This window comes from Syngnathoides biaculeatus, chromosome 6 (assembly GCF_019802595.1).
Source record: "Syngnathoides biaculeatus isolate LvHL_M chromosome 6, ASM1980259v1, whole genome shotgun sequence".
Lineage (NCBI taxonomy): Eukaryota > Metazoa > Chordata > Actinopteri > Syngnathiformes > Syngnathidae > Syngnathoides > Syngnathoides biaculeatus.
Genome location: NC_084645.1, coordinates 2,231,700 through 2,257,818, shown reverse-complemented (window position 1 = coordinate 2,257,818; position 26,119 = coordinate 2,231,700). Strand labels below are relative to the sequence as shown.

The 26,119-nt window shown below is 43.1% G+C and overlaps 4 protein-coding genes across 5 annotated transcripts; 3 read left to right on the top strand and 1 right to left on the bottom strand.

The window, feature by feature from the left end:
* The first annotated feature begins 1,638 nt into the window (after positions 1 to 1,638).
* fibina (fin bud initiation factor a) lies at positions 1,639 to 3,784 on the top strand. The gene has a single exon (XM_061822379.1). The coding sequence runs from the start codon at positions 1,722 to 1,724 to the stop codon at positions 2,343 to 2,345; it is 624 nt and encodes a 207-aa protein (XP_061678363.1). The 5' UTR covers positions 1,639 to 1,721; the 3' UTR covers positions 2,346 to 3,784.
* A 3,991-nt stretch (positions 3,785 to 7,775) lies between these two features.
* On the bottom strand, positions 7,776 to 11,731 carry tmem276a (transmembrane protein 276a). The gene is made up of 4 exons (XM_061823577.1): positions 11,168 to 11,731; positions 10,741 to 10,854; positions 10,514 to 10,651; positions 7,776 to 8,541 (listed from the first exon to the last, which is right to left on the bottom strand). The coding sequence occupies exons 1-4, from the start codon at positions 11,577 to 11,579 to the stop codon at positions 8,294 to 8,296; spliced, it is 912 nt and encodes a 303-aa protein (XP_061679561.1). The 5' UTR covers positions 11,580 to 11,731; the 3' UTR covers positions 7,776 to 8,293.
* A 1,375-nt stretch (positions 11,732 to 13,106) lies between these two features.
* Positions 13,107 to 17,763, top strand: spi1a (Spi-1 proto-oncogene a). The gene is made up of 5 exons (XM_061823579.1): positions 13,107 to 13,222; positions 13,739 to 13,832; positions 15,293 to 15,462; positions 17,002 to 17,167; positions 17,273 to 17,763. Exons 1-5 carry the CDS (start codon positions 13,199 to 13,201, stop codon positions 17,581 to 17,583), a joined length of 765 nt encoding a protein of 254 aa, XP_061679563.1. The 5' UTR covers positions 13,107 to 13,198; the 3' UTR covers positions 17,584 to 17,763.
* Positions 17,764 to 19,417: 1,654 nt separating this feature from the next.
* LOC133502581 (protein regulator of cytokinesis 1-like) lies at positions 19,418 to 25,844 on the top strand. 2 transcript variants are annotated; one of them, XM_061823562.1, is made up of 14 exons: positions 19,418 to 19,592; positions 20,455 to 20,587; positions 20,666 to 20,788; positions 20,862 to 21,095; positions 21,525 to 21,695; positions 21,771 to 21,920; positions 22,014 to 22,161; positions 23,546 to 23,682; positions 23,755 to 23,850; positions 24,357 to 24,503; positions 24,581 to 24,691; positions 24,771 to 24,875; positions 24,991 to 25,097; positions 25,577 to 25,844. In XM_061823562.1, exons 1-14 carry the CDS (start codon positions 19,582 to 19,584, stop codon positions 25,608 to 25,610), a joined length of 1,707 nt encoding a protein of 568 aa, XP_061679546.1. In that variant the 5' UTR covers positions 19,418 to 19,581; the 3' UTR covers positions 25,611 to 25,844. The 2 variants fall into 2 exon arrangements, with proteins under 2 accessions (XP_061679546.1, XP_061679545.1); XM_061823561.1 differs by having other exon boundaries at positions 19,419 to 19,592; positions 24,991 to 25,164.
* The last annotated feature ends 275 nt before the right edge of the window (positions 25,845 to 26,119 follow it).

The following is a 26,119-nucleotide window of genomic DNA, read 5'->3' as shown; positions in this document are numbered from 1 at the left end:
CAGAGGGGTTGCGTCAGGAAGGGCATCTGGCGTAAAAACTGTGCCAAACAAATATGAGATGACACCCTGTGGCAACCCCTAACGGGACAAGCTGAAAAAAATACATACATACACGGGAAACCTGGTTCTAAATGCTAACAAGGGAAGGATTTGGACCTTCAAGGTTCAACAGCCTGCACGCAAGACCGATAGCAGCACCCATCCGACAACACACCCGATTATTTCCATCCTCGTGTTTCCAGCTGACCATGTGTTTCCAGTTTTGCTCCTGACATGTACAGAGACCACCCTCTGATGATGTAATTATCCAGGCCAGAATTTGCACCAGATTGGACCATCACCCCCGTGGTGTGTCTATAATGTGATCACGTGATAAACTCACTGGGGTGCTACTCTTGCTTTTGTGGCAGTCCCGTGGTGCTGGTCCACTATAATTAAAGTCATCCTCAACACCGTTTGAAAACTGCTCCTGTGTGCGCAGAAACCCGTCCGACATTTTCCTCGGAATGTGTTGATTCAGTATCAATGTCTGCAGAGGGAAACTAATAGTTTTTAAAACCATCTTGTCTCCACCACATTTCAGACATTAAGTCATAAAGTTACTTGACTGCAGGGGATTGAAAAGGATTCTACCTTGTGTGACTTTGTTGGCCCGCTTGCTATTTTTTAAAGTCCAACATGCATTTGCCCAGTTTAAAATGAAAGTAGACATTTTACAAACCTCGCACATGCTCTATATATAGAGTGCAATACAGTCCTTTATGTTTGTCATCATTCTTATTATTTCAGAATGATACAATTTGCATGGTCTTCCTTATTGGCCACAAATTTAGGTACACCGGTACAATATTTCCAATACAAGAGGTGTACCGACAATACAAAGACTGGTAAGAGTTTACACTGTCATTGATATATCGTTCATCCATTTTTTTTTTTGCCGCTTATCCTCACGAGGGTCACGGGGAGCACTGGAGCCTGTCCCAGCTGTCAATGGGCAGGAGGCAGGGTACACCCTGAACTGGTCGCCAGCCAATCGCAGGGCACATGGAGACAAACAGCCGCACTCACAATCATGCCTAGGGTCAATTTAGAGTGTCCAATTAAGGTTGCATGTTTTTGGGATGTGGGAGGAAACCGGGGTGCCCAGAGAAAACCCACGCAGGCACGTGGAGAACATGCAAACTCCACAGTCAGGGCTGGCATCGAACCCGGGTCCTCAGAACTGTGAGGCCATCGCCTTACCAGCTGAACCATTTTGCGGTGGTGTATGATAATTGTAATTAATTTCTGTGGCATTTTTCGTTTGGTGGTGTGCTATGAGATTTTTCTAATGTGAAATATGTCTCAGCGTGATAAGGTTCAAAGTTGGGAAAGACTGATCTAATTTAATTCCTCTGATAATGTACAACCATCATAATAAACACACTCTTTCTTACAGTGTCGATCAAAACTGAAGATTATTGCTTTTGTAATTTTATATTGTTTTGGTTGTGTTGTTTTTATATGCGCATAATGGTGTGTGTGTGAGCATGACGTTAGCTTTACGTGGTCATCATGTTGACCTGGGCCCGCAGGGGGGCCCCAGCTCATTTTACCACGCTGTGCCTTCAGGGGCGAGGACGGGGAAGAAAGGGGCGGCTGTGTAACATGACCCTGGATGAAAACCGTGCGCCTGTTCCGACTGCCAGCGCACATGCTGGGTTGTGGCGAGGAGGCGCACGATGAATCCTCTGGTGCTCATCGTGCTCGCATGCCTGCCGCTCGGCTCGGCGGTCTACAGCGGGCCCCTGCAAGCCGAGATCTCCAACGGCACTTTCCATCACTTCTACGTCCCGGACGGCGACTACGAGGAAACGGAAGACCCGGAAAAGTGCCAGATGGTCTTCAGATTCTCGGACGGCTCCCCGTGTTCCGTGGCGGAGGAGGAAAGTGACGAGCTGGTGCGCGAGGAGCTGATCCTCGCCCGGCTTCAGGCAGAGGACTCGGCGCGGCTTCTGGAGAGCATCGGGCTAGTGGTTGCCAACGACCTGGACGGAGAGGACACGTACGGCCGCTTCCTCCTGAGAGAGATATCTCAGATCACTGAGGCTTTCTCCGGCGTGGACAAATCTCTGGAGGAGCTGGAGGTGAAGTTCAAGCAGAGCCAAGAGAGCGAGCTGAGAGAGGAGCAACAACTGAGCGGCTTTGTGCTCAAACAAGTGGGGGACGTCAGGGACAGCCTGAGGCACACCAAGGACATCTCGGTGGGGCTGAGGGACAAACAGGAGCTGCTCTCTCTCATCGTTCGCAGCCATGGGAGCAGACTGAGCCGCCTTAAAACACAATATCTCAATCCGATATCATAGTCCATTCACGTGGGAACCGTCTGTCTGTGGAGCTCTTGAAAGATGTGTCATTAGCAAATGGGACAGAACACACACATAAGCGCATTCCTCTGAGACAAAAGACAGACTAAAGAAATGTGAAAACTGTTTGCACGGAGCTCCCTGAGTCCTTCATTACTGTGTATTGATTTACACTTTTTGTACAGGAGTCGCAAAAATAAGGACTGCATAAAATGTTTATATGAAAAAGAAGCAATGGCTTAATAGCATTACAATTAAAATAACATACCATCCAGAACAAATTGCTTAACATATTATTGTTTTTTTGTTTGTGTACTCAAGCACACCTTGCCACACAAAGGTCTTTTTGTCGTCAATTTCGTGGCACGCTTCTCTTATACATTTTCATGTCAGGTTTTCTTTGTGGGCTCCGGCGCTTCCCGTGACCCCCGTGAGGATAAGCGGTGAAGAAAATGGATGGATGGAGGTTTTCTTTGATATGCTTTCTTTTTTGACAACACCCCAGAAGAAATCCACTGGGGGGAGAGAGTGTAAATATGTTCGCCATTCAATTGGTCTTTCTCATCTTATCTCTCAGTGGGGGTGATAAAGAAGATGGTCATAAATAGCTCTGCATATCCCTTAAAAATATACACCAGTTGTTACAAGCCCTGTATATTACAGTAATTTCCTTTTTTTTTTCTAACTAAATAATGTCAAGCTAACATATATTAATGTTTGGTTATTTTTATACCAGAACCTGAAAAGCTATAAAACTTTATTTGATATGTCTTTATAGAATAGAAACTTGCGTGTCCCATCCAAAAGAAAGAAAAAAAAAAGTGGCCGTTTTGAATTTTCGTCTGGGTCGTCTCACTGCTTCCCAGCTCCATCTGGAAGCATTCTACTTGGACAATAAAATGTGTTTATCCAAAGACAACGGCTACTCTTTGGAATCAATTTATAACAATTCGGGTTTTGTGGAAATGTTGTGGTGGCTTATACGTACATTTTGGAAACAAACAAAACAACAAAGACATGCAATAAATGGAAAACATTTCCAAAAGCGCAATTGTCTTCCTCTGCATTGTTACATTGTATTTTGGTCGAAATTAAGTGTGTTGGAAAAGTAATGTGCGCCTATATTTTTATGTGCAGACATATTTCAAAATAGAACATCTGTACCTTTTCTATATTCTCTATTATGATATACTGTATCCGTTTGTAAATATACAGCTGGACCGTCTATATTTTAAATTGAAACATGTCTGTCGTTTAAGGTTGTACGTGCACAGTGATTTCCGGCATAATCTATTTCCTGGGAAACATTAGCATAGAATTCCTGCGCTTAAACACATCCCACTCCTGCTAATGACCGGAAGTGGTGCTATATTTTCTGTCTGTGTATGTTCTCGTTCTTGTCTGCAACAAGCGCCTACCAATAAATGTGCCAGAGATGATGCCTTTGTATGTTTTTTGGGGGGGCCAGATGTGCTGCCTGCCGGTGGGCCCGACTGGGTGTGATTTCCTCTCTCTGGTTTCCCTCACACTCCGGCTTCCCCTCTGGGACCCCTTTTTCAAAACAGCTCTGTTTCATACTATAGCGGCGCACCAATGTCCGAAGAAGCGGGAGCTCGCTGTGCACAGAAACCTTATATGTCCGCCCAGCTCTGGAAATTCGAGGGGAGCGGCCGACGGCTCTGCTCTGACCGAAAGACTGCAGGGGAAAAAAAATCTGCCGTGTATGTTAAACCTATAGAGGTTCACAAAAGCGCTCACCATAATTCTTTTTTGGGGAGAGAGTGGGGGGGACCTGTCATTAATTCTTCCAGCTAAAGCATACATTTTTGCGGCGTGGTCGGGATGGTTTGGAGTGGGGAGGCCTGCTGTTCAAAGAATGCCTTCTCCTCACTGACATTTTGAAAGCACAAACATAGACAGGTCAGGAATGTGATTCAGATTTGACCTGAAGCACTCAGCCCTCCCTAACGCGCACACGACACTGACATGAAGCGAGACTACTAAAATGGGGGAACACCTCCTAATCGCTTAACGAGCCATTCTTCGTTTTACCAAGACGTTCTTCCAAGTTTTTGGAAACTGGTTTTTGGAGCGGGCCCTTTGTCAGTTCATAAAACCACGTCTGTAAAGGCAAAGGCAAAGTTTGTGAGTCACTAGGAACTGATAGATAGGGACAGAGGCAACAGTAACATAGTATCGTGTGAATTTCTGAGCTAAAAGAAAACTGATAAAGTCATTTATCGCTTTGGCTCCATCTGAAAAGGCGCTGGAAGTTGCATTTGACCCACAATCCTCTTTGTTCCTGTTCCGTGATTCCCCCGGGTCAGAAGCTGAGCTGCACTGTTTTTCTTTGCAGAATAGGCATGTGACACATCTCTTGCCCCTTACTTCGTGCCCCATTATATTACATAACTGCCCCTGTAGGTGAGTATTATCATTTTTCTGATTAATAATTAGTTTGGGGGCAGCACAGTGCCTCAGCTGGTAAAGCTTTGGCCTCACAGTTCTGAGGACGCAGGTTTGATCCCGGCCCCGCCTGTGTGGAGTTTGCATGTTCTCCCCGTGCCTGCGTGGGTTTTCTCTGGGCACTCCAGTTTCCTCCCACATCCCAAAAACCTGCAACACGAATTGGACACTCTAAATTGCCCCTGGGTGTGATTGTGAGTGTGCCTGTTTGTCTCTATCTGCCCTGTGATTGGCTGGCAACCAGTTCAGGGTGTACCCCGCCTCCTGCCCGTTGACAGCTGGGATAGGCCTTTAATTTTACAACTCTTTCTTTATTTATTTGTGTGTGTTTCACCTCGTTTGATTTGCTATTTCTGTTCATACACAGCAGATCCCAGTCGACCAACTGGCGACCAGTCCAGGGTGTATGCTGTCCAGCTTTTCATCCAAATTCCGCTAGGATAGGGTCCAGCTCACCTATGAACTTAACAACGATAAACGGTAGATGCTAGGTAGATGTTTATATACAAAAGAAGATGGGTTCTACGACGCAAAGTCCGATAATGAGCATCGTTGCGACCGCATAGTGGTTCACAAAGCTGACTTTCATACAGATGTTTTGTTTGTCTGGCGTTCACATTAAATCAGCCAGGATAGGCTCCAGCTCTCTAAGCGGATGAGAATAGGTAGCTAATTCTGATGGCATTCTTTGACTTAAACATATAAAAGTTCTTCAGCACCACCATTTTTGAAGGTATTTTTACCCCACCGTCTACATCTGCCAGCCGCAGTTCATAAGCACTTTGCACAACAGGCTTTTTATGTCCAAGGGAGCCAATAAAATTAGTAGCTCAAACTAGCGAGGTGTAAATTTGTTGATTTAGACAGCAGACAGGACTTACTAAGTGATAATGTTTGGTCCGGTGATGATTTGTTTCTAAGGAGGATTCTGTCTCATGCACCAGCAATGATATCATTCCTTCATTTGGAACTGGTTTGATCATTTCAAAAAATGTTTCAAGTAGTTTGGATGAATCATTTTGGCAGGAATACACTGTTTGGCCTCCCTGAACTTTCCTCCATCCAGCCAGCCATCAATTACTTATTGCACTTGTCCTAATTAATCACAGGTGAGCTGGATTATATCTCAGGTTTTGATGTAATTAAGATGCACAAGAAATACAAGTATTCAAACGACTTTGAAGGATGACGCTATGCAGTTGTACACTACCAAAGTCTCCGAAGCCGAGTGAGGCTTGTGTGATTTGGCCCAAATACTTGTTCTGCTTTGTGATTGCGCTGCCTTGGCTTTACTGCTACAAACAAGAATATTTGCTGCCAGCACTTGTACTATAAATTCAGAGTAACACACATCGTTTTTTTTTTTTTGTTTGTTTTTTATTTATACGTCCAACCATTTCTGAGCCGCCTATCCTCACTAGAGTCCTGTGTGTGCTGGAGGCAATTCCAGCAAACTTTGGGCTGGAGGTGGGGTACACCCTGACCTGGTTGCCAGCCAATCGCAGGACATGTAGAAACAAACAACCATTCACATTCACACCTACGGAATGCCTCACAGTCCTGAGGACTGGGTTTTGAATCCAAGTCCCGCCTGTGTGGAGTTTGCATGTTCTCCACGTGCCTGAGTGAGTTTGAAGGGACTCCGGTTTTCTCCCACATCCCAAAAACATGCAACATTAATTGGACACTGAATTGCCCCTTGGTGTGATTGTGAGTGTGCCTGTTTGTCTCTATGTGCCCTGTGATTGGCTGGCAACCAGTTCAGGGTGTACCCCGCCTCCTGCCCGCTGACAGCAAGAATAGGCTAGAGCACTCCCGCGACCCCTGTGAGGATAAGCGGCTCAGAAAAAGGATGGACAGATGGTTTCAATGCACACATGGAATATCTTCCATGGTTGCAGCTGCAAATAATCATTGAAAGATTTGAAATCTGCTTTCAGCGAAATAGTTGTAAAGAGGAGCAGTTTGTAGCCAAAGAAACCTCAGGAAGTGAGTAAAGACAGCATTTGGATTTAATCTTACTCAGATTTACCCTCTTGTAAACGTTGTGGGCAAGACATTAGAGCTTTGTAGCCAGTGTGCCCCCTTGTCAGTCATATACCGTACGTACATACACGTGTAAATCTGTATAGTTGTCACGTTGTCTGTGGAACGTGTCGGTTTTGAACTACACTCACGAAAGATATTAATGATATTAAAAACATACATACACATATACTGTAAATTAAAAACAGAAGTGAAACAGAAGAACATCAAGTTACTGCCCCCACCCAGGGAGCTGATTTGCCCCAGTTTCTGTTTTAACTGAATATAACAGCAACAATACCTCCTTAACTTTCACCAAATACAGAAAGGTATTTAAAAAAAAAGGGGGGGGGGGTGATTGTATCCACATCACACTGACATTTTGTAAAACTACTTTTAAAAGAGCCATTTACTACAGAGATTACTTCATATATTAGTCACACACAGCACAGAAATAATTATTTAAGGACATTTAAGGAGTCACCATGGAATACTTTCACCAGACACTGTTAAAGAAAACATGTTTTACTATATTGAAACTGAGATTGATTATCTTTGCAGAATTTTTGATACATTTCAATAGATTGTGGAAGTGTAGCTTGTGTTGTGCATGTGCGTCGGTATGTGTTGGACATGATGCCCTAGTTTTGTGACCAAAGTAAATATCTTGGAACAAGGTAGCCCGACGATTATGCAGGTGGGCGAGCTCTGCCACTGTGGGGGTGTGAACAGCCTACTTGCCAATCACAGTGGCTCATCTCACTCCCTTTAAATGTGGCACAGTGAGATCTCTGTGCAAAAGACACCCCTCAGTGTGGCAGCCCAAACACGCACAGCAAGCGTTATTCCGCTTGCACGAAAATCTTAATCCACGGCCATTTATGCCCCACCCCTCCCCCAGATGCAGTGTCTACAAAAAGAGAGCCCATGATCTTTCGCATGGCTGTTTTATTTTTCAAAAATATTCCAATGGGGTAGACGACCTCACGGACAACAAAAACACGTCAGTCGGACACAGTTTGGACTTAATGTGGCATATTTTTTTCCCCTTGAATAAACACAAAACCCATCCGCATACATACTGTTCAAAAGGTACATGTACATAACTTGTGTTGAATGATACATAATGATACACTGTTGCCCTTCCAAAATGGGACAGTACACATCCATATGATTTCATATTTGATACAGCTTCAAGGTTGTGCTATTCTCTTTTTGTCAGATGGGAGGCGGGGGTGTCTTTACAAATGTGCTGAGCTACAGTACTGTCCTCTTGGAGAGCAGGCGATAACACTCATGGGCTGAACTGGAGTCACCTTCACTCTCCACTATCCACCTCTCCCTCTGCCCTCATGTTGTTGTGCTTTCTTGGTGCCACGCCGCACGCTGCAGGATCCCCGCAAAACATCCTGGACGCAGATGGCCGCTTTGTCTGTCTCAAGTTAGCGCGGGCCCCGTCACACGCAGCCGTTCTCCTGCCGCGGCTTGTGAGCCACGGGGGTGTGCGGCGGGTAGAGGGAGGGGGCCAGCGTGCACAGGAAGCCGGCCAGCAAGGTCAGCCCCAGTCCGCCCCACGCGCAGAACATGGACCAGCCGTAGCCGTGACTGATGTCCTCTGGTATTCCAAACATGTGGCGAGGGTAACGCGACAGTTCGAAGTTGATTCCCGCCACACACGTGCAGAGGGAGATGATGCAGCACGTCCCTGTCAGGAGGAAGTCAAACACGTGACAGATTTGAAATGGTAGGCCAACGTAAACATCGGAAGTGTACAATAATTACAACCCCTCCCCCCCAAATAAAAAAGTCAAATTTATTGAAACACAGTTTTGATCAATGGCTCAAGGGCTCACTGTGATAAAGTTATCGCATCAAAAACAAGCCAAGCTACTATAATTAAGGTATACTGTTCATTCAACCATGATTATTGTTTTTTACAGGGTTGTGTTTTAATTGCAAAGTAAATAAAGTACATTTGTTTGAGACTCCATGCCCCGGTTTCTTTATTTTGTACATATATATATATGTTTGTTTGTGTTTTTGTTTGTTTGTTTGTTTGTTTGTTTTGGGGGATTAGAGCGAACCCTTGCACACTCACAGTTTGGCATCTGCAAATTTTCTTTTTTATACATCATTTTTTCCAATTATTTGCAATTTTGGTTTCATTTTTCTTTTCTTTTTGGGGGGGGTGGGCAGCCTCAAATGGTTATCTGGCTAATTGAGAAAACCAAGGATGTGAACTCTCTCTCTCCTCACATGGGTGGCCCGGTTGCCAAGTAAGGCATTTCCCCCTTTCATATGAAGCATCATTTATGGTTTCTCCTGGAAGTCTCGAAAGTAACCGGACACATTATTTTGAACCAAAATGAACAGAACGAGCTTGTTCACAATAACATTCATCAGGCATAAATATTAAATTCACTTCACTTTCAAGTGCTCAGGTACAACACTGTTTATAGTTACGGTGTCATATACGCTGATTCCCATTAGCATAAAAAATGTTCAATTATTTTTTGCTGCATTTCACTTTTACAGTAGATTTGGGCCCAGTACACACAGAAGGATTTTTCAAATATTAAAATATGTATTATCTGATACACAGCCCACACGTGGACATGAAAAAACATCTGCCATTTAACATTTTAATATATAATATTGTAACGCAAAGTTACACAAACACAAAGCTACCCAAGTGTTACCTAAGGGCCCGGAGGTGAGAGTTTTGAATTATAAAAAAACAACAACAACAAAATATAAAATATATATTCTGATGTTCTTGAGTCAGGGCTCTTCTTTGATTGGCTACATTCTATTCCATTTCACAATTCTTGGCGTCATGACTTGGGAGAAGTTGGCTTCCCCCACACACATGAAGAGTTTTGGTTGTAAATACTGAAAACGTTTAATAATTAAGACTGTCAGCACCAACCAGTTTCAGACCATATTGATAATCCCGTCAGATCGCGGGAATAAATGGGCTCCAGTAAAAAGGCAATTCTTTTGTCCTTGTCCAAAAGGGCTGGTGCTTGTGCACCACTTGGGGCCTGCATGTGCACATGTCTGATCTTTGTTAATCTATGTATTATGATCTTCAGAACAATGAAATCTTCTTCTACTAAATAGCAGAAGCTACTACATATCTCTATATTCAGCACTTGCCATTAATACAAATAAATAGTAATATAAATAATAGCTTTTGGTTGATTTAAATGGGCCCAGATTTCACACTAAATTTGGACCATAAATTGAGACAAAATTTTGATGATTTCATCATCCTGTACAGTGTTGACTTAACGTTGATTTAACACACTACACAAAGCTAAAAGAAACTCTTAAGTCTAGCTGCCACTGTTTTTAGTGTACTTACGTTGTATTTACGGCCTGAAGAGTTCATCTGTTTGTGGGTTTTTTTCTGTCTTGTTTTTGACACAGAGGGACCCATAATTCTATTCTGCCAAGGGCCTCATAAAGGCTTGGTCAGATACTGCATGCACCTGTATGCCGGTTTTTATTTTTATTTTTTGGTGGCATGGCTTGGGATTTAATATAAAATAAATGCCTTGTGATATGGAAAATAGACGGGTGGATAGATGTGGTTATATATTTATTGCTGTGCTGGGTACATTTGAGAAGGCGCTGGCCGCCCTCGTGTGGTGATTTGGCGTACTGCGGTTTACCTCCCATGAGGAAGAGCAGGCCAGCAACATACTGCATGAGGTCATGTGCCTTCCAACAACCCAGCACGCCGATGGTCCAGCCAAAAAAGATGATGGATATGGCCATGCCGATGAAACTGACCGTCATCCTCTGCAGATCTGCAAAAGAAGGAGTTGGAAGGCGGCTGTTTGTTGTTGCTAGTTCTCATTTGCAGCTCACACATTATGAGCAAAAACAAAAGACTCACGGAGCGCGTGCCACTCATCCTGCTTGATCGTCTTCGTCAGGTTGATGGGCACATTTCTGGGCAGTGCTGAAGACGAGTAGTAGTATTTTATTGGCGTGCAACGTGCAACCAGTCCTGTGGAAGCAAAAGACACATGGAAAGAGGGGGTGTCTCATAAACCCTGAAACGATATGAAGAAGAAAAGCCGCCCCCCCCTGCCCCCTCCCCCTTTCTCCCCTTAAGCCCAATGCACACAAAAAAAACAACCTTCCATCATCCACCCAGTGCATCAATCCACCCACACCAAGATGGAGAAGGACGCCAAGGCTTCTGTTGCTGCACATTTTTTTATGCTGACCTGTGACTTGTATTGTTGGATTGCGCAAGATGTTTATACGCATTCCACACACGCGCGCGCGCGCGCGCACACACGCACCGACAATTATACCTTTAAAGATTAAATCCTCCGTCTCCAAGTCAAATCCCACCCGGTGACACTTCCTCCACAGTCCGGTGACGGTGGAGTTGAAATGGCGATTGCACAGCGACTCCATCGGCGCAAGGTGCCTCCGAGCCCGCATCCTCGCCATCCTCGGCAGCCAGCTCCCCTCCGCCTCCGCCTCGGACTCGGACTCGGACTCGGCGCTCCCCTTCGGTAGCACGCGCAGCGGGAGGTTGTTGTTGGAGATGTAGATGTAGCCCGGGTCGGTCCTCTTGTTCGAGTAATTCTTGCAGCGCTCTCGGTGCCTCCTGGCGTCCGTCTCGTACCAGTTGTCGGTGCCGATGGCCACCGCGATCAGGCCGAGGGCGCACAAGGCCAGGACGAGACCCGCCGCCGTTAAAGTCCTCATCGCAGCCATGCTCCTTCCATGCGTGTGCCGTGTGGACAAATCCCCTCATCAAGACCTTGTCAGCTTCGGAGCCAGCATCGCCGCACTAAGAGGCCTGATGCGATGTTGTTTTGGTTGCCTCCTTCAGCTCGATCGAGCCCGGATACTGAATTGGTCCTTCCAAAAACACGCAACTTCCACTAGATGGCGACAACAAAAAAGGAGGAAAAAAAATACATTTTGTTCCGCTCTTGACGCTGACACAAACACACGGTTGGGTCGATTGGGTCAGCGTTTCTTTTCGTGAGCAAAAGCCAAGAAACCTACATATTTCACATTAATAAAAAGTGTCACCCCACTAAACAAAAATTCCCCCGCCCCTCCCCAAAAAAATTATATGATCTCGTCTCAATATACTAATGGAATCCAACTCTATTTCGTTGATCACTTTTCCCAAAGATACATAAAGTTACACAGGTTAAGTGGCCATCTAGTGGAAGCGCATTTTGAGGCAGTGGGCGGGGGGGGGGGGGGGGGGACTAATTGAAAATATTTGTTTTGATTTAACGATTATCATTTATTAATTGATAGAATGCTCAATGGATTAATTGAGGCTATATATACGGGCAGCTGGAGAGTGTTGGCCTCACATTTCTGAGGACTCGGGTTCAAGCCCAGCCCTCCTTGTGTAGAGTTTCCATATTCTTTCTGTGCCTGCGTGGGTTTTCTCTGGGCACTCCTGTTTCCTCCCACATTCCCAAAACATTCAAGATTAATTGGACACTCTGAATTGCCCCTAGGTGTGATTGTGAGGGGGACTGGTATTTCGTTTCTATGTGCCCTGCGATTGGCTGGCGACCGGTTCAGGGTGTACACCGCCTCCTGCTCGTTGACAGCTGGGATAGGCTCCAGCACTCCCAGCGACCCTTGTGAGGATAAGCAGCTAAGAAAATGGATGGATATATATTTTTTTCCAGACAGTTCCAGCTTCCATAGTTCCTCATTCTTCTCCTAATGTATTAACAGACTGAGCATGTCAATCCACACTAAACCAAAGAGCTAAAGCGAAAAAGTCAAAGGCATCTGCATCTTTTCCCAAGACAAAAGTATAGTACAGAGTAAGAGTGAAGGGTAAAACAGATGCATTTCGATCAGTTCGTCAGATACACACGTTAAGTGGAGATTTGTGAATGTCTTAGGGCAGGAAACTGTAACAAAAGCGACCTCTTCAGCGAGTTTCATTCTCATGTTCAAAACTTCCTCAAATAAAACCATAATTCCTAACCAAAAGAGGAACAGAACGGATTCCAGGCTTCTCTTTTGGTTTCAGAGTCTGCCAGGACACAAATAAACATCCAATATCGTATAGACGTTTGTTAGGATTGGTAAAAGAGACACATTATATACTCTAGAATTGAAGTTCACTTATTTGTGCCTGATTGAATCGACCATACTGTAAAGATCTGTGAGACGGGATTCTAAAGAGTACTGCAATTAGCCTTCAGGGAAGTAGAGGTGGACAATCGACTGTTGGGACCGCGGACATGGGACTCTCACTTCCTATTTGTCAAAGTTACTGTGTTGTCGTCACTGAGGCAACACAAGACAGTTACCATTTATGATCTGCTTCGATATTCGAATAGCACGCAATGGAAGGCTATGTCATACCACCTGTAAGTCTTTGTTCTTTCATCGTTTTCAGTCCGCACGCGTACAGCAAACCGAGTTCTTTTCTAATCGGTATCACGGTTATTTTTATTTGTTGCTGTAGCATGTACGTTTGGATGTTGTCTCTTTTTTTGAGTTGGAGGACTACTTTTGGGGGGAGCATTATAATTGATTTTTTTTTTAGAATTTGACAATGCAACCCTTAACACAACATGGATAACTTTTGGCACACTTTGAGGCAGCTTCCGGTGACTTTACCTTGTTGTGCAATACTTGTCTTTGTATTTCTTTAGATAATAGGTGACATGTCTTGGGAATGGACGTACATTTCACAACATACTACTACAGAAGCAGAACTATGTAGCATGTACAGTATTGTATTTAACACGTGTAGTTTAAGGTGAAATCACCAAATAGTAGACAGAGTTGGTCATATTGATTAAACTACTCTTTTATTGAAGTTTTTTTGTACAATTGTAAAGTTAGAATCTCATTTTATTGTCCCTTTCCTTCCACAAAAGGCCTCTGAGGATAATATTCAAAGTGAGCCAGAGAGTTATCGAGCCCCGCCAGAGTTGTACCCTTGTCTCACTAGTGTGGGGGATGTTTATGATGGTAAGATGATTTGATAAGGTCTTTCAAAAACATTCTGATATCATTCCATAATTCCATTCAAAAAAATTAACTTTCATCAGTTATACATTCATGGTCAGTTATAGGAACAAGTTCAGGTATTTTTTTTTACGTATTTACAGAATTTGGGCATCCATCTTGTAAAACTCACAACATTGGGAATTCAAAAAAATAGAATTCACCATTTAGTTCTCAGGTTTTGTTGGGGAAAAATGAGGGTCACATTAAAACCAATGAAAATATGATACGTTCAAAACATGTTCATCTTCAATACTTGGTTGGGAATCCCTTGGCTTTAATCACCGGCTCAATGCACTGTGGCATTGAGGCAATCAGCATGAGGGATCACTTGGGTTTCGATCCGGTGAGTTGGGCTGGGCAGTGAAGCACTGTGATGGCATTGGCATCAAACCAGGTTTTGGCGTTTCTGCCAATATGGGTTGGGGCCAGATCCTACTGGAAGATGAAAGTGGCATTTGCATATAGATCCTCAGCATAAGGAATCATGAAGTCCTCTAAAGCTTTTTGGTAGATCGTTGCGGTGACCTTGAATTTAAGAAGGCAGTGTTTACCAACACCTGCACTGGACATAGCGCCTCAATTAATGATTGTAGATATTTCGGACCGACCTCAAGCAGCTCGGGTTCTCTCCTTCTCTAGTCTTCCTCCAAACCCTTGGTCCTTGATTTTCAAATGAAAGGCACATGTTACTTTAATCAGAAAAGCGAACCTTGGACCATTGGCAGAGAGTCGAGTTCTTCTTTGCCCAGCTGAGACACTTCGAACCTCGGATCAGGCTTAGAAGTGGCATGACCCGAGCAACCAGACAGTTGTACCCCATGTCCCGGATAGGTCTGAATGTGGTGGTTTTTGAAGCTGTGACTCCCAATTCATTCCAAACATTCTGGATCACTGCTAGATTCTTGAATCTTCTTTGTTTGGTAGTCCATTGAAGCCAATGTTCATCTTGTTTGCTGGTGAATCTTCACCTGACACATTTTGTCCTTCCACAAAACATTCCGTTGATATGCTCGGACACAGCACTCCGTGAACCAGCAGGCTCCATGGCTCGTGGTTTTTGTGACTTCCCCATCCTATGGAGGGGATCAATGATGGTCTTCTGGCCAGTTTTCAAGTCTTCAGTCTTTCCAACTTTGAATCCAACTGAGATGATTCAACCAAACTGAAGCAATTTAATGGTTTGCTTTGAGTTTAGTAGGTGATTAGTGTGTGACACTCAGTTCAAAACATTTCTGGCCTGCAAAATTTGGACTGATTTCTTTAGTGGGTGGTAGTCCAAATGATGTAAAGATAAACAGATTGTTTGAATTGCGGGCCCTGAATCTATATTCTATGAAAGTTTTTGAATGGAATTCTGGAACTCAATAAACGTTACCATAATGAGCTGCATGGCTCCAAGCCAAATGTGTGCTGACTCTCAGACTACAGATGGAGTTTGCACTTGGAGCATGTCCAGCCTGGAGAATTTGACCATTTTCCATCAAGTCATTTAACAGAGCTTCAGTGTGTGGCTCCTCAACAACTTCAACCTTACCGCTATGGTGCTGACGGTCATCTTCACCTGGATCCGCCTCTCTCAGTGCTACCACAAGTGAGGCCATTGATATTATCATTCATGTGTGCCGTTGTTCAGGGTGTAGTCCACCATTTACCCAATGTTAGCTGGGTTAGGCTCCGGCAATCCCGCGACCCTTGTGAGGCTCTTCGATAATGGACATTGGTTGGTTCAAAACTGTGCAGGCCCAATGTCAGCCCGCTAACCTCTGACATGTGGAAAATGGACAAAAGCAGCAAAAGGGCCGGACTAGAGAGCCACTATGTCGGACCTGATTGGCCAAAGTGAAGATCCGTGTATGGCCGATCGATTGCTATTCCTTAAAGTTCCCGGATGTCAGTCGTGGCTAATTTGAAATTGACTTTGTCAAACTGAATCTGAAATGAACAAACCAAATGCGTAAAGAAGTCATTAGAAATGTTATTGCAGATACAAATTAAATTTTCTGACATTCCTTTTCAAGATCGATTGACTTCAGTTCCAAACATAAATTCAATTTCAAATTATACTGTTCAGATTCCATTTTGAAATGCAATTTTCCAAATTAAACAATTAAAAATTCAAGAAATGTTTTTCAAATTCCTTTTTTATAAAGAGGTTTTTCAAGTGTGTACATTCAAAGTCAAATATAAATTATTCAAATTCAAAATTCCTGCATGCACAGTATTTCAGCCCACAGAAGTCCAGCACAGTGTCTGGGGCTATTTTTATTCCTTTAGTTATTTTAGGGGGCTCTGTTCAAGACCCCTAAAATACAGTAAATACCTTTTCACTACACATTTGAAAAAAAAATATTAAGCATGTTGCATTGCACAGAAAAGACAATCAACAACTAATTTAGTTTGCCCCCCACTCCCACCGTCCCACACAAACACACGTTTTCTAAAAATACAAATGGGTTTATCTTGCAATAATCACTGCAGTGGTCAATTTTACAGTTGAAAAATTACACTGTAGAGTTTATCAAGCCAGCAAAAAAAAAAAAATCTAACCTTTTTTTGCGAACATTTAATATTTTTCATCATTTCATTTAATGTCATTTCAGTGACTGGTGTGGGTTTGTGTGCTTGGCAGTAAGTTTAGCTCCCTCCATCTGCTGAGTGTGAAACTTGTTCATGGTAGACCCCCACACCCCCACCCCTGTCATAACGCTGCGCCCCCCAGTTTGAAAACCACTGGCTTAGTTGAAGATGTGAGTCATACAGTGTGGGTGAACGTTGCTGATGACGGACCACTGCGTCAAATGGATATTGCTGCTATTTTTACTCTCAGAGGCATTTAAGCTATGAAATCTTTATGAGATGAAAGAGCTCACGGAAGAAAAAAGTTTGACTAAAGAAAGAAAAATGTCCTGAGAAATTTCTGATTAATTGAAACGTTTCCAGCAATGATGAGCTAGCCAGATGAACATAGCAATAAAAAACAAAACAAAAAAATGACGTTAAACAAAAGGGCAAAATATGATGTCACTTACATCCTCTTTTTAGATGACTAGACAAACCCGACAATGAATGCATTGCAGTACACTAACAGTCAATATTTTCTTCTCAATGTTGTTTACATTTTGTCTTGAAGATCCCGAATTACACCTCATCACTATACTATCAGTACCAAAACCCAGTTTCACCCGTCCAGTACTACTCAGAGGAAGAACAAAGAGGTGTCAGCCCCCCACTTGAAGTATCAGAAAGTGAAGATGCGTCTGAATACCACAACCTGCCTTCCATCAAGAAAGACACAAGTGAGTATCACACTCTTCGGTGTTTGAGCAGACTCATTAAAATTAAAAAAGAAAAAAGAAAAGAAAAAGAATTCCACAATGGGTGCCATATTTTTTGCAATCTAGACACCAAAAGGAAAATTCGCTTGTACCAGTTTCTCTTGAACTTGCTGAGAAGCGGCGACATGAGTGACTCTATCTGGTGGGTGGACCAGGAAAAGGGCATCTTCCAGTTCTCCACAAAACACAAAGAGGCCCTGGCGAGCCACTGGGGAGTGCAGAAAGGAAATCGTAAAAAAATGACCTACCAAAAAATGGCTCGTGCTCTGAGGAACTACGGAAAAACTGGGGAAATTCAAAAGGTGAAAAAGAAGTTGACCTACCAGTTCAGTGAGGAAGTACTAAGGAGCTTCTATACACAACTGTACCCTCACTGATGAGGAAATTTGATTGATACGGTATTTTGTGCTTGCAACTGCATTATTATTTATTTGCTTCCTGTGAAATATTGGCTTCATATTTCCCTAATTGTTTCATTTTATCTTCTTTTGACACCCAGGAAAATATATTGTAAATACTTTTTGTCGTGCCAAATCAATAAAGTTGATAAAGCCATCACGGTATCATATGCTGAGTAGGATTGGTTGCAAGTCAATTTAGGTAAAGGAAGAAAGGCTCACTCAAGACCACAGGTGTCAAACTCAAGGCCCGGGGGGCCAGATCTGGCCCGCCACTTGATTTTATGTGGCCCGTGAAGGCAAATCATCGGCGTCAAAATCTGTGATTCTTGTGAAAATATGTCCCAACATTTCAAATTGTCATATATCATAAATGATAATGTTGAAACATTATCAGCATTTTTGTGTTACCAGACATGAACAATGGTGAAAAAACCCATTACGCTTGATTTCTGATTCCAAAACTAGTTCGTAAATTTCACGTGCAAATATGATGAGACGGTTCAGGTTTTCTATGGTTTCACCATAGCAGCCCTCCGAGGGAAATCGTAACTACAATGTGGTCCACGACAAAAGTGAGTTTGACACACCTGCTCTAAACAGAGGACATTGACGACCATCTATTTACAACAATGTCCTAGACTCTTTCGCTGAAAGATTGTCTCGGTACATGCAGAAAGTCAAGCTGTTTTGACAACAGCATTATTTTAACCGCACCCACCAGAGACATATTGTGACTCCATCCATCCACAAGACTGCTTATATTGTTCCCGGGGTGCTGCAGCCTGTCCCAGTTGACCTAGGGCGAAAGGCAGCGTACACCCTGAACTGGTTGCCAGTCAGTCGCACGGCACACACAGACACGAATAACCATCGGCACTCACGTCCCCACCATGGCTGAGCGGGAAATGAACCCACGCTGTCCGCATCCAAGTCGGAAAAACAGAACAGTGAAACTGTTCTTTTACTTGGGTGCCTGTGTTGGCCACCACATAGCTGGCTGAATGGCTGCCCGAGTAAAGGTCGTAAGGAAATTACTTGGCTGTGGACTGAAATGCAAAGGAGGTTAACTCAATCAGAGCCATCTTCATAATTGTAAAAAATGTAAGTCTAGAAAATTATGACGAGGTAAATTAGCGGGTAATGTGTGTCAGAGCTGGAGGATGCTGGTGGATGGGACAAAGAGGAGGGAATGAAAGGACATATACATGAAAATACCTTTGTGGTAAACAAGTCATTTACAGCAGTAGGAGTAAAAATGTAACAATACTTTGTTATTATACTACTTCTCTCCATGGCATGATTTAAAATAATGTGACAGACTAAACACTGCAAACTACTATTCTGGAAAAAAAAAAAAAAAAACGATACAACAATGCATTTTTTTTTCCTGTTGTTATCATGAGCTAATTTCATCTTTTTGTCCTTCAATTCACAGCGGCTAGAAATTATTTGTGCTTCGTGTTATTTTTGCACTCACTTTCTCTGATTGCATCTGGCGAATCTGACCAAAAATTGATAGCTTTGAGGCCTCCTATAGGCGACAAGTCTAACAACAAGTGGAGGACTGAAAATTCGGTCTCCAGACATGGGAGGCGCTGCAGGATGTCACACTAGTGTTGTTTACGTTTTTGTTTTTTTTTTTATGTTTAGATTTTCAGCATTCTTTTTCAATTTGGGGGTCAATCAAATTTTTAAAAACTACATTTGTGCATCGGTACACGTTCTGTGTTGCACGTCTGACACGCGAGCGTTCGGCCGGAAGTGTTTAGGTGACGTCACCGCTAGGAGCCAATCAAAGCGCACGGGTCCTGTTGCAGCAGATTTCAAATGTCGGGTGGCGTCGACGCAAATCAACTGGAACTGGTGACCGAAAGGAGACGGCCAGCCGAACTATTCGACATCCAGTTGTAGGGCACACGCTTGAGGTTTTGTTTTTTTTCTTTTTTTTTTTTTTAAATAGTCTGCGGTGGCAACATGAGGGTGAGGTTGGTATCTTACCTGCAGTTTGGCGGGGCTGTTCTTATTAAGCGGTATATGCGGAAACTGGGCAGAAGTGGCTGGTTTAGTTTTGGCCCACTTATTTTCTAATCTACGCAGTTTCGGTTGCGCTATAATGTCGCCACTGGGCCTTGCGAAGAACGGACGTTATCGGTGCCCTTTCGAGGCAAACGCGAGCCGTTATCCAAATTCATTGGGAGAACTGCGTCAAAAGCTAGCTCAACTCATGCTAGTTAACGTACGTTTAGTGCAATATTTAACTTTTATTGAACCAAGCCACATATTCAGGAACACACCACGAATGTGTTATAGAAATGGCTAGACTTAATAAATTATAAGAAATGAAGTCTACTCAGATGTATCACAAATAGTTACTTTATGTGAAAACAAGGCCTGTTATCTTGAACACAAAGCTAAAATTCTGTGGTATGTGTGGAGGTTGATCAGTTCAAAACGCCAACGGCATAGATGGAACAAGGATGGAGTATTTTTCTTTCTTCAGACTAATACAATTAAATTTCATCAAACCCTGATGCACTTCTGAAGGTTTCTTGTGATTGGGAATCACTATTCTGGTTATAGTCAAACTTAACCACAAGGCAAGTTAATTTTTTAGCGCTATTCTTCATGCAGTAAGCAAAGCTGAATTTTTTTCTTTATTATTTTTTTTTACAAAGGCAAAGAAATGAGAAACATTAAAGACCAGTTAATACCAACATAGAGCTATAGCTAAAGGAAAGTCCAAAACTGAGTAAAATGACAAAAATGCATAGACTAAACAACTAGATTAAAAGCATTTTGTTGCTTGAATAGGAAATGACTTGCTTTTCCATCTTGCTTGTCTTCCAGTGAAGTCCATGCCGCGGAGTCTGTTGCTTACCTCAACAGAGCTCTTTTTAAGTTGCAGGATATTTGGGATGAAATTGGAATTTCGGAGGAGCAACGCCTCCAGAGAACTAATGTGGTTCACAAGCACATCAAAGTAAGACCGGTGCAATACGCTTAACAGTTCCTCACAACAGTCGCTGGCTGACTAATAGACTCTCTGGCATGTCTGCAGGATTTGCTGGACAGGATGATAGTCGAGGAAGAGGAAATGAAAACCCGAGTATTGAAAAACATTGAATCCTGGCAGAAAGAAATTAGTCAACTGTGCAGTGAACTTCAGATGCCCCCTTTTGAGGTACATTTTTGGAACTCAGTTCTTAATGCTCGAAAGTGATTAGTTTTCTAATGCTCTATATGTGTGCCGGAAGGAGGAGAAAGATTGTACCATGCTGCAGATGGAGAAGAACAGCCGCACTCATTTGGAGCTCATGAAGGAGCATAAGAGGCAGAGAATGGAGGATCTCAAGAGTCTCGTTGTCAAAGACCGCGAGCTGTGTGACATCATTTGCACCAGCCCTTTTAGCATCAATCAGGAGGCAACTCCGTCCCTCAAACAACTAGAGGACTACCGGGCCTATCTGGATGACCTTACAGAGGAAAAGGTACGTCTTTTTTTTTTTTTTTTTTTTTTAAATCCTCCATTCATCCATTTTCTTTGCCACTTATCCTCACGAGGGTCATGGGAGTACTGGAGCCTATCCCAGCTTTCAACGGGCAGGAGGCGGGGTACACCCTGAAATGGTCGCCAGCCAATCAGAGCCCAAATAGAGACAAACAGCCGCACTCGCAATCAAACTTAGGGGCAATTTAGAGTGTCCAATTAATGTTGCATGGTTTTGGGATGTGGGAGGAAACTGGAGCGCCCTGAGAAAACTCATGCAGTCACTGGGAGAACATTCAAACTCCACACAGGCGGGTCCAGGATAGAACCCGGGACCTCAGAACTGTGGGGCCAACCCTTTACCAACTGTGCCGCTACATTTTAAATTAGGTCTTCTTCCTCCCCCACCCCGCACCCTCCACCATCCCAGGAGCGCCGTCACAAAGAATTTGTGAGCGTGATGCAGGCGGTCAACACATGCATGAATGATCTGGAGCGGCAGGCCGAGACCAGTTTTGAAAAGGATGTGATGTGCGAGGATGAAGAGGCTTTCTGTCTCTCGACTGAAAACATCAGCTCACTTAAACTCCTCCTCAGCCAGGTGAGCAAACCATTTTCATTGTTACCTCCAACGCTCCGTCATGTCTAACATCACAACCTGACCGACCCGCACCAGTTGCAAAAGCGCAAGGCGGAGAATGAGGAGCTCTGCGCACAACTCCGCACGAAGGTCCAGGAACTGTGGGACAGGCTGAAGATTCCTTTGGAGGAGAGAGGAGATTTTTCTGAGCACATGATCATGTCCAAAAAGAGGAACATTCAGGCAGTAAGAAATGTTAATCATTTGAAAATAAATCACAAGTCACATAGTGCAACAGTGTTGTTTTTTTGTATTAACGCTCGTATTCATTGGTTCCAGCTTCAGGCTGAGGTCCAGCGCCTCGAACTGCTGAAACTTCACAGCATGAAAAGTGTGATCGGGGCTATCAGAGGCGAGATTTCTCTTTACTGGGAAATGTGCTTCTACAGCCAAGAACAGCGCGAGGCTTTTCTTCATTATCACAATGGTGACTACATTTTGCTATAGCGGCACAATCTTCCCTGCTATGAATTATACAGTGTATATATGTTTACTGGACACGAAATATTGGGCTCACAAATATTCTTTGAAAATCATTTTAGAACAGTAGGCTTAATGGACCTTTTTGACGGCGATCTTAAGCTCCGCCCCCCTTAGTTACATTTGCCATGTCGCACAAGCTTCCAAAATGGCGACTGAGCAGAACAGGTTTGAAATCGATTCTCTGTCATGTATTCAAATAATATTTAGGTGTGTGTTTTGCCAAATGCGTCAGACTTGTCCAACAGAGTTCTAAAGAGAGGTCTCAACTATTTCACGCAAGTATAATTAAACGGAATTAAGATTTTGGACTGAGCAGGACGCAATGTCAGAGTTACAGCGAAACGTTAGCGATCGATGCAAAAACGTTTTGACGCCTCACAAACTTCATATTGAAATCCAACAGGATAAAATAGTGGAATCATACTGCGCATGTAAAGCAGGGTGAGTACTTTTTACCTGGAAAGATCATGAGTAATATCATTGTAGTCTTTATAAGTAAGTAGGTGCATTCATTTGACTTGGCTCGTAATCTAATCCAGTGCACTGTCTTAAAGTCTGTGATACAAATGGGCAAATAGACATTTCTCTTGCATGACATGGCGCATTTACGTATCCCTAACCCGACTCTTCGGCATAAAACATTACACACTTCATTCAGCAGGTCAGTGATATGCTAACAAAGTGAAAGTTGTTCTCCTGCACTGATGATAATTCAATCAAACTCAGAAGTTACTTCTCCCTCACTTCCCTTCGAACATACAGCCTTGCGTTTGTTGATATTGTCCACATTTAGTTGTACGTGTGGTCTTCCGCAAGCCTTAATCCATCGTAGACACTTTGTCAACTGTGTTAGGCTTTGGAAAATGAATCTACCAGGCCCTTTGTAACCTAGCAGGATATCTTTTGTCAGAATTGCACGTTCCCCAAGCACATCTGAGGACCATTTTCTTCGTAGCATTAATTTTTCCAAGCACCCGCTACTGACAACCAGCATTGCTTGTGGGACAATACGGTGAGAGGGGCGTGTTAAGACAATGGCTATCTGATTCGCTATTATTGTACGAGTGATTGACAAGTCGGAAAGGCCCCTTGAGCCACTGAGTCGTTCCTGCTGGAGTGATACGCGTCTGGCGCCATCTTGCGGAGTTTTTAGAGCACAGAAAGTACACTGCAAACTCTTAACCACAATCATAAACGTGTTGGAAAATGGCATTGTGGATCAAAAGTGAGATCTCATTCCATTATCCACGTGTGCAGATTAAGGTGTATTTGTGATGGATCATCACCGATAGAACAATTATTAGTCTAATGCAGTAACTGTAATGCAGATGACTTCACTGAGGAGCTTCTCACACTGCATGAAGATGAGGTCCAAACTCTCAAGAGCTACTTTGAGGACCACAAAGATCTGTTTGAAGGTGTCAAAAAATGGCAGCAGAATTGGACTCTTTATTTGGAACTTGATGTGAGTACGCCACAGAAGTACAGGTCTTTGGGTGCTGTCTGTGTTTTTATTGGATGTCATTTCTCATCTCAGAGGAAAGCTAATGACGCCTCGAGGTTTAACAACAGAGGGGGGAATCTGCTGAAGGAGGAGAAGCAGCGAAGTGACTTGCAGAAAAGTTTGCCCAAGGTACCGCGCAAAGTTGGCAAAAGTACCCACACACTGGACTTGAGCAGAAGAACTTTTACTTGAGTAAAAGTTGAAGTCAACCATTGAGTCAGCTCCTGTAAATGTTAAAAAAAAGTGTGGACTGTAAAGTACAAAAGTTAGATAATTGCCAATTGCATACATATCCATTGAGCGTTTGATAATTTCATACGCAGAGGTGGGGTACTTGTGTATTTTTTTGCTGTTTGCGGCAGGTATCAGTTACTCCCCAGTGAAGAGATTTTTAAAATGTTGGGACTAAAGAGTACTGAAAACATCTGAAAAATACTCAAGTAGAGATAACAGTAGCATCTACAAAAGTATAGTCATTTATTTCTTTTTCGTTACTTGCCACCAGTCTGGTGTTTGTTGTGCATTAGCAGATTATTTGAACCAATTTCCGTTTCATGTACTGGAACCGTCTTGTGAGCAATACACGTTTCGTATGAAGATGCCATCAAGTATTTTTTTGGGGTCTCCTCCAACAGCTTGAAAAGGCTCTGAAGGCCAAAATCGATTTGTGGGAGCAAGAGCAAGGCAAAGAGTTTTTTGTCAACGGGCAGAAGTTTCTGGATTATGTGCAGCAGCAGTGGGAGCAGCACCACATCGAGAAGGAGAGGGAGAAAATTGACAGGGTGTGTGAAAGCTTTAACCAAACATTTTGGAAAAAATATGATTGACCTTAGATGTGTTTTGCGCTTATTTGAATTAGCAACTGAAGAAGAGCAAACAGACTCAGGAGGACATGTTGTACGGAACTGCAGTGAGGACACCGTCCAAAAGACGGATCGGCGGAACCCCCACACCAAGCAAACAGAGAAAGGTCACTTGCTTGAAATGTGTCGTGCATTGTGGTTCTGGAAGATTGGAACTAAGATTTGTACTCTCCGTGTTTTCTGTAGATGGGAATGTCAACCATATCCACGCCAAACAGCTTCGTCAGTCCAGCCTTTGGGAGAGCCATGGGCCAGTCTTCAATTCAGAAGCCTCCTCAATCTGGCACAAAGGTACAGTGACCGATCCGGGGTGTGTTTGTTTTTTGTTTTTTTTTTCGGGGACTGGACACTGGGGGTTCAAGTAATAAGTTTGCTTCCGGATGAGTCATTAAACTCTAACTTGTAGGGTCTCGTCCTACGAACACCCGGGCATGCAAAGACCCCCAGTGCACTTGAGAGGAACAAGGAAAATCTCAGCGTCGCTAACAGGAACACTCCATGTGGCGCACTCAGGTCTCAGGATACTCAAGATTGCACCATCACCTTTAACTGTACTGCAAGCTCCTATTCGGAATTTTCGGTAAATGCAGTTCTAACGATCACCAACGCACATGAGTTTGACTTGCAACAGACATCTGATGAGGTGGCAATGCTGTGACCCAACTGGAAATGGGAAAAGGAATTATTTCTTTCAAGTTTAACTTAAAAGTTCTGCAAAATTTTCAAAATAACATTGAAATAGCAACCAAAAAAAATGTAATTTTCAGTGAGTGCTTTTCTACCTCACCCTTCAAATTTTGACACCCCAAAAAAGATCTGCATGAAATACAGTAAATAATGCTTGTATTAAACAAAATCTCAAAGTATTAAATTTAAATCTCCACCACATTATTCTGAATAGGATGTCATGTAGTAAAGCAAACAAACGATTGGTGTTGGAAGCCGTTGTCGCTCCAGCTAACGGAATACCGACTGCTTTGTTTCTCTCGCAGAGGGACCTGTCGAAGGCTGCTAAATCGAATGTGACTTCCAGGCTGCTCAACTCCACCGTCAGTCAACAGTGACTAAAGTCTTCAAACTCTGCTGTTTGTGTGGCAAGAGGGAAGCTTTTATCATCTAAACCTTTCCCAAAATATGTAAATAGTTGAGAAATGTGTGAACATTTTGAGATTCTCCTTTTACTCGGGCTTATTTTATTGTCAATGCTATTGTGGTCTTTCCTGTATTTTTGCTGAAAGTAAATGTTTGTGCATATGTTGACCTTTTTAATAGTTTTTTTATATATATATATATATATATATATATATATATATATACATATTATTCATGAAATGTTTGCGATATCACTACAGTTTTAGTGCTTAAGCAATTATTTTTTTCCCCAGCCGGAATTGCAGTGACCTTTTATCCTTTGGACACGTAATAAATGTTTGAACAAAATGTTCCTCGGTCTTATCTTATTTTTTCCCCTATGCATTATTTTATTATAGCATAAGAGGCGATCTCAAATGCTATTCATCTCTCACGGGTGTCAC

What these genes read in the sequence shown, in the direction of transcription:
- fibina (XM_061822379.1), top strand. Translation starts at nt 1,722, where the DNA reads ATGAATCCTCTGGTGCTCATCGTGCTCGCATGCCTGCCGCTCGGCTCG.
- tmem276a (XM_061823577.1), bottom strand. Translation starts at nt 11,579, where the DNA reads ATGGCTGCGATGAGGACTTTAACGGCGGCGGGTCTCGTCCTGGCCTTG. An exon ending in GGATGAGTGGCACGCGCTCC is followed by an intron (nt 10,652 to 10,740) that starts GTGAGTCTTTTG and finishes CTTCTTTTGCAG; the next exon opens with ATCTGCAGAGGATGACGGTC. An exon ending in CCTGCTCTTCCTCATGGGAG is followed by an intron (nt 8,542 to 10,513) that starts GTAAACCGCAGT and finishes TCCTCCTGACAG; the next exon opens with GGACGTGCTGCATCATCTCC.
- spi1a (XM_061823579.1), top strand. Translation starts at nt 13,199, where the DNA reads ATGGAAGGCTATGTCATACCACCT. An exon ending in CTCTCTCAGTGCTACCACAA is followed by an intron (nt 15,463 to 17,001) that starts GTGAGGCCATTG and finishes TTTGTCTTGAAG; the next exon opens with ATCCCGAATTACACCTCATC. An exon ending in TTCCATCAAGAAAGACACAA is followed by an intron (nt 17,168 to 17,272) that starts GTGAGTATCACA and finishes TTTGCAATCTAG; the next exon opens with ACACCAAAAGGAAAATTCGC.
- LOC133502581 (XM_061823561.1), top strand. An exon ending in TTAAACTCCTCCTCAGCCAG is followed by an intron (nt 21,696 to 21,770) that starts GTGAGCAAACCA and finishes GACCCGCACCAG; the next exon opens with TTGCAAAAGCGCAAGGCGGA. An exon ending in TGCAGAAAAGTTTGCCCAAG is followed by an intron (nt 23,851 to 24,356) that starts GTACCGCGCAAA and finishes CTCCTCCAACAG; the next exon opens with CTTGAAAAGGCTCTGAAGGC.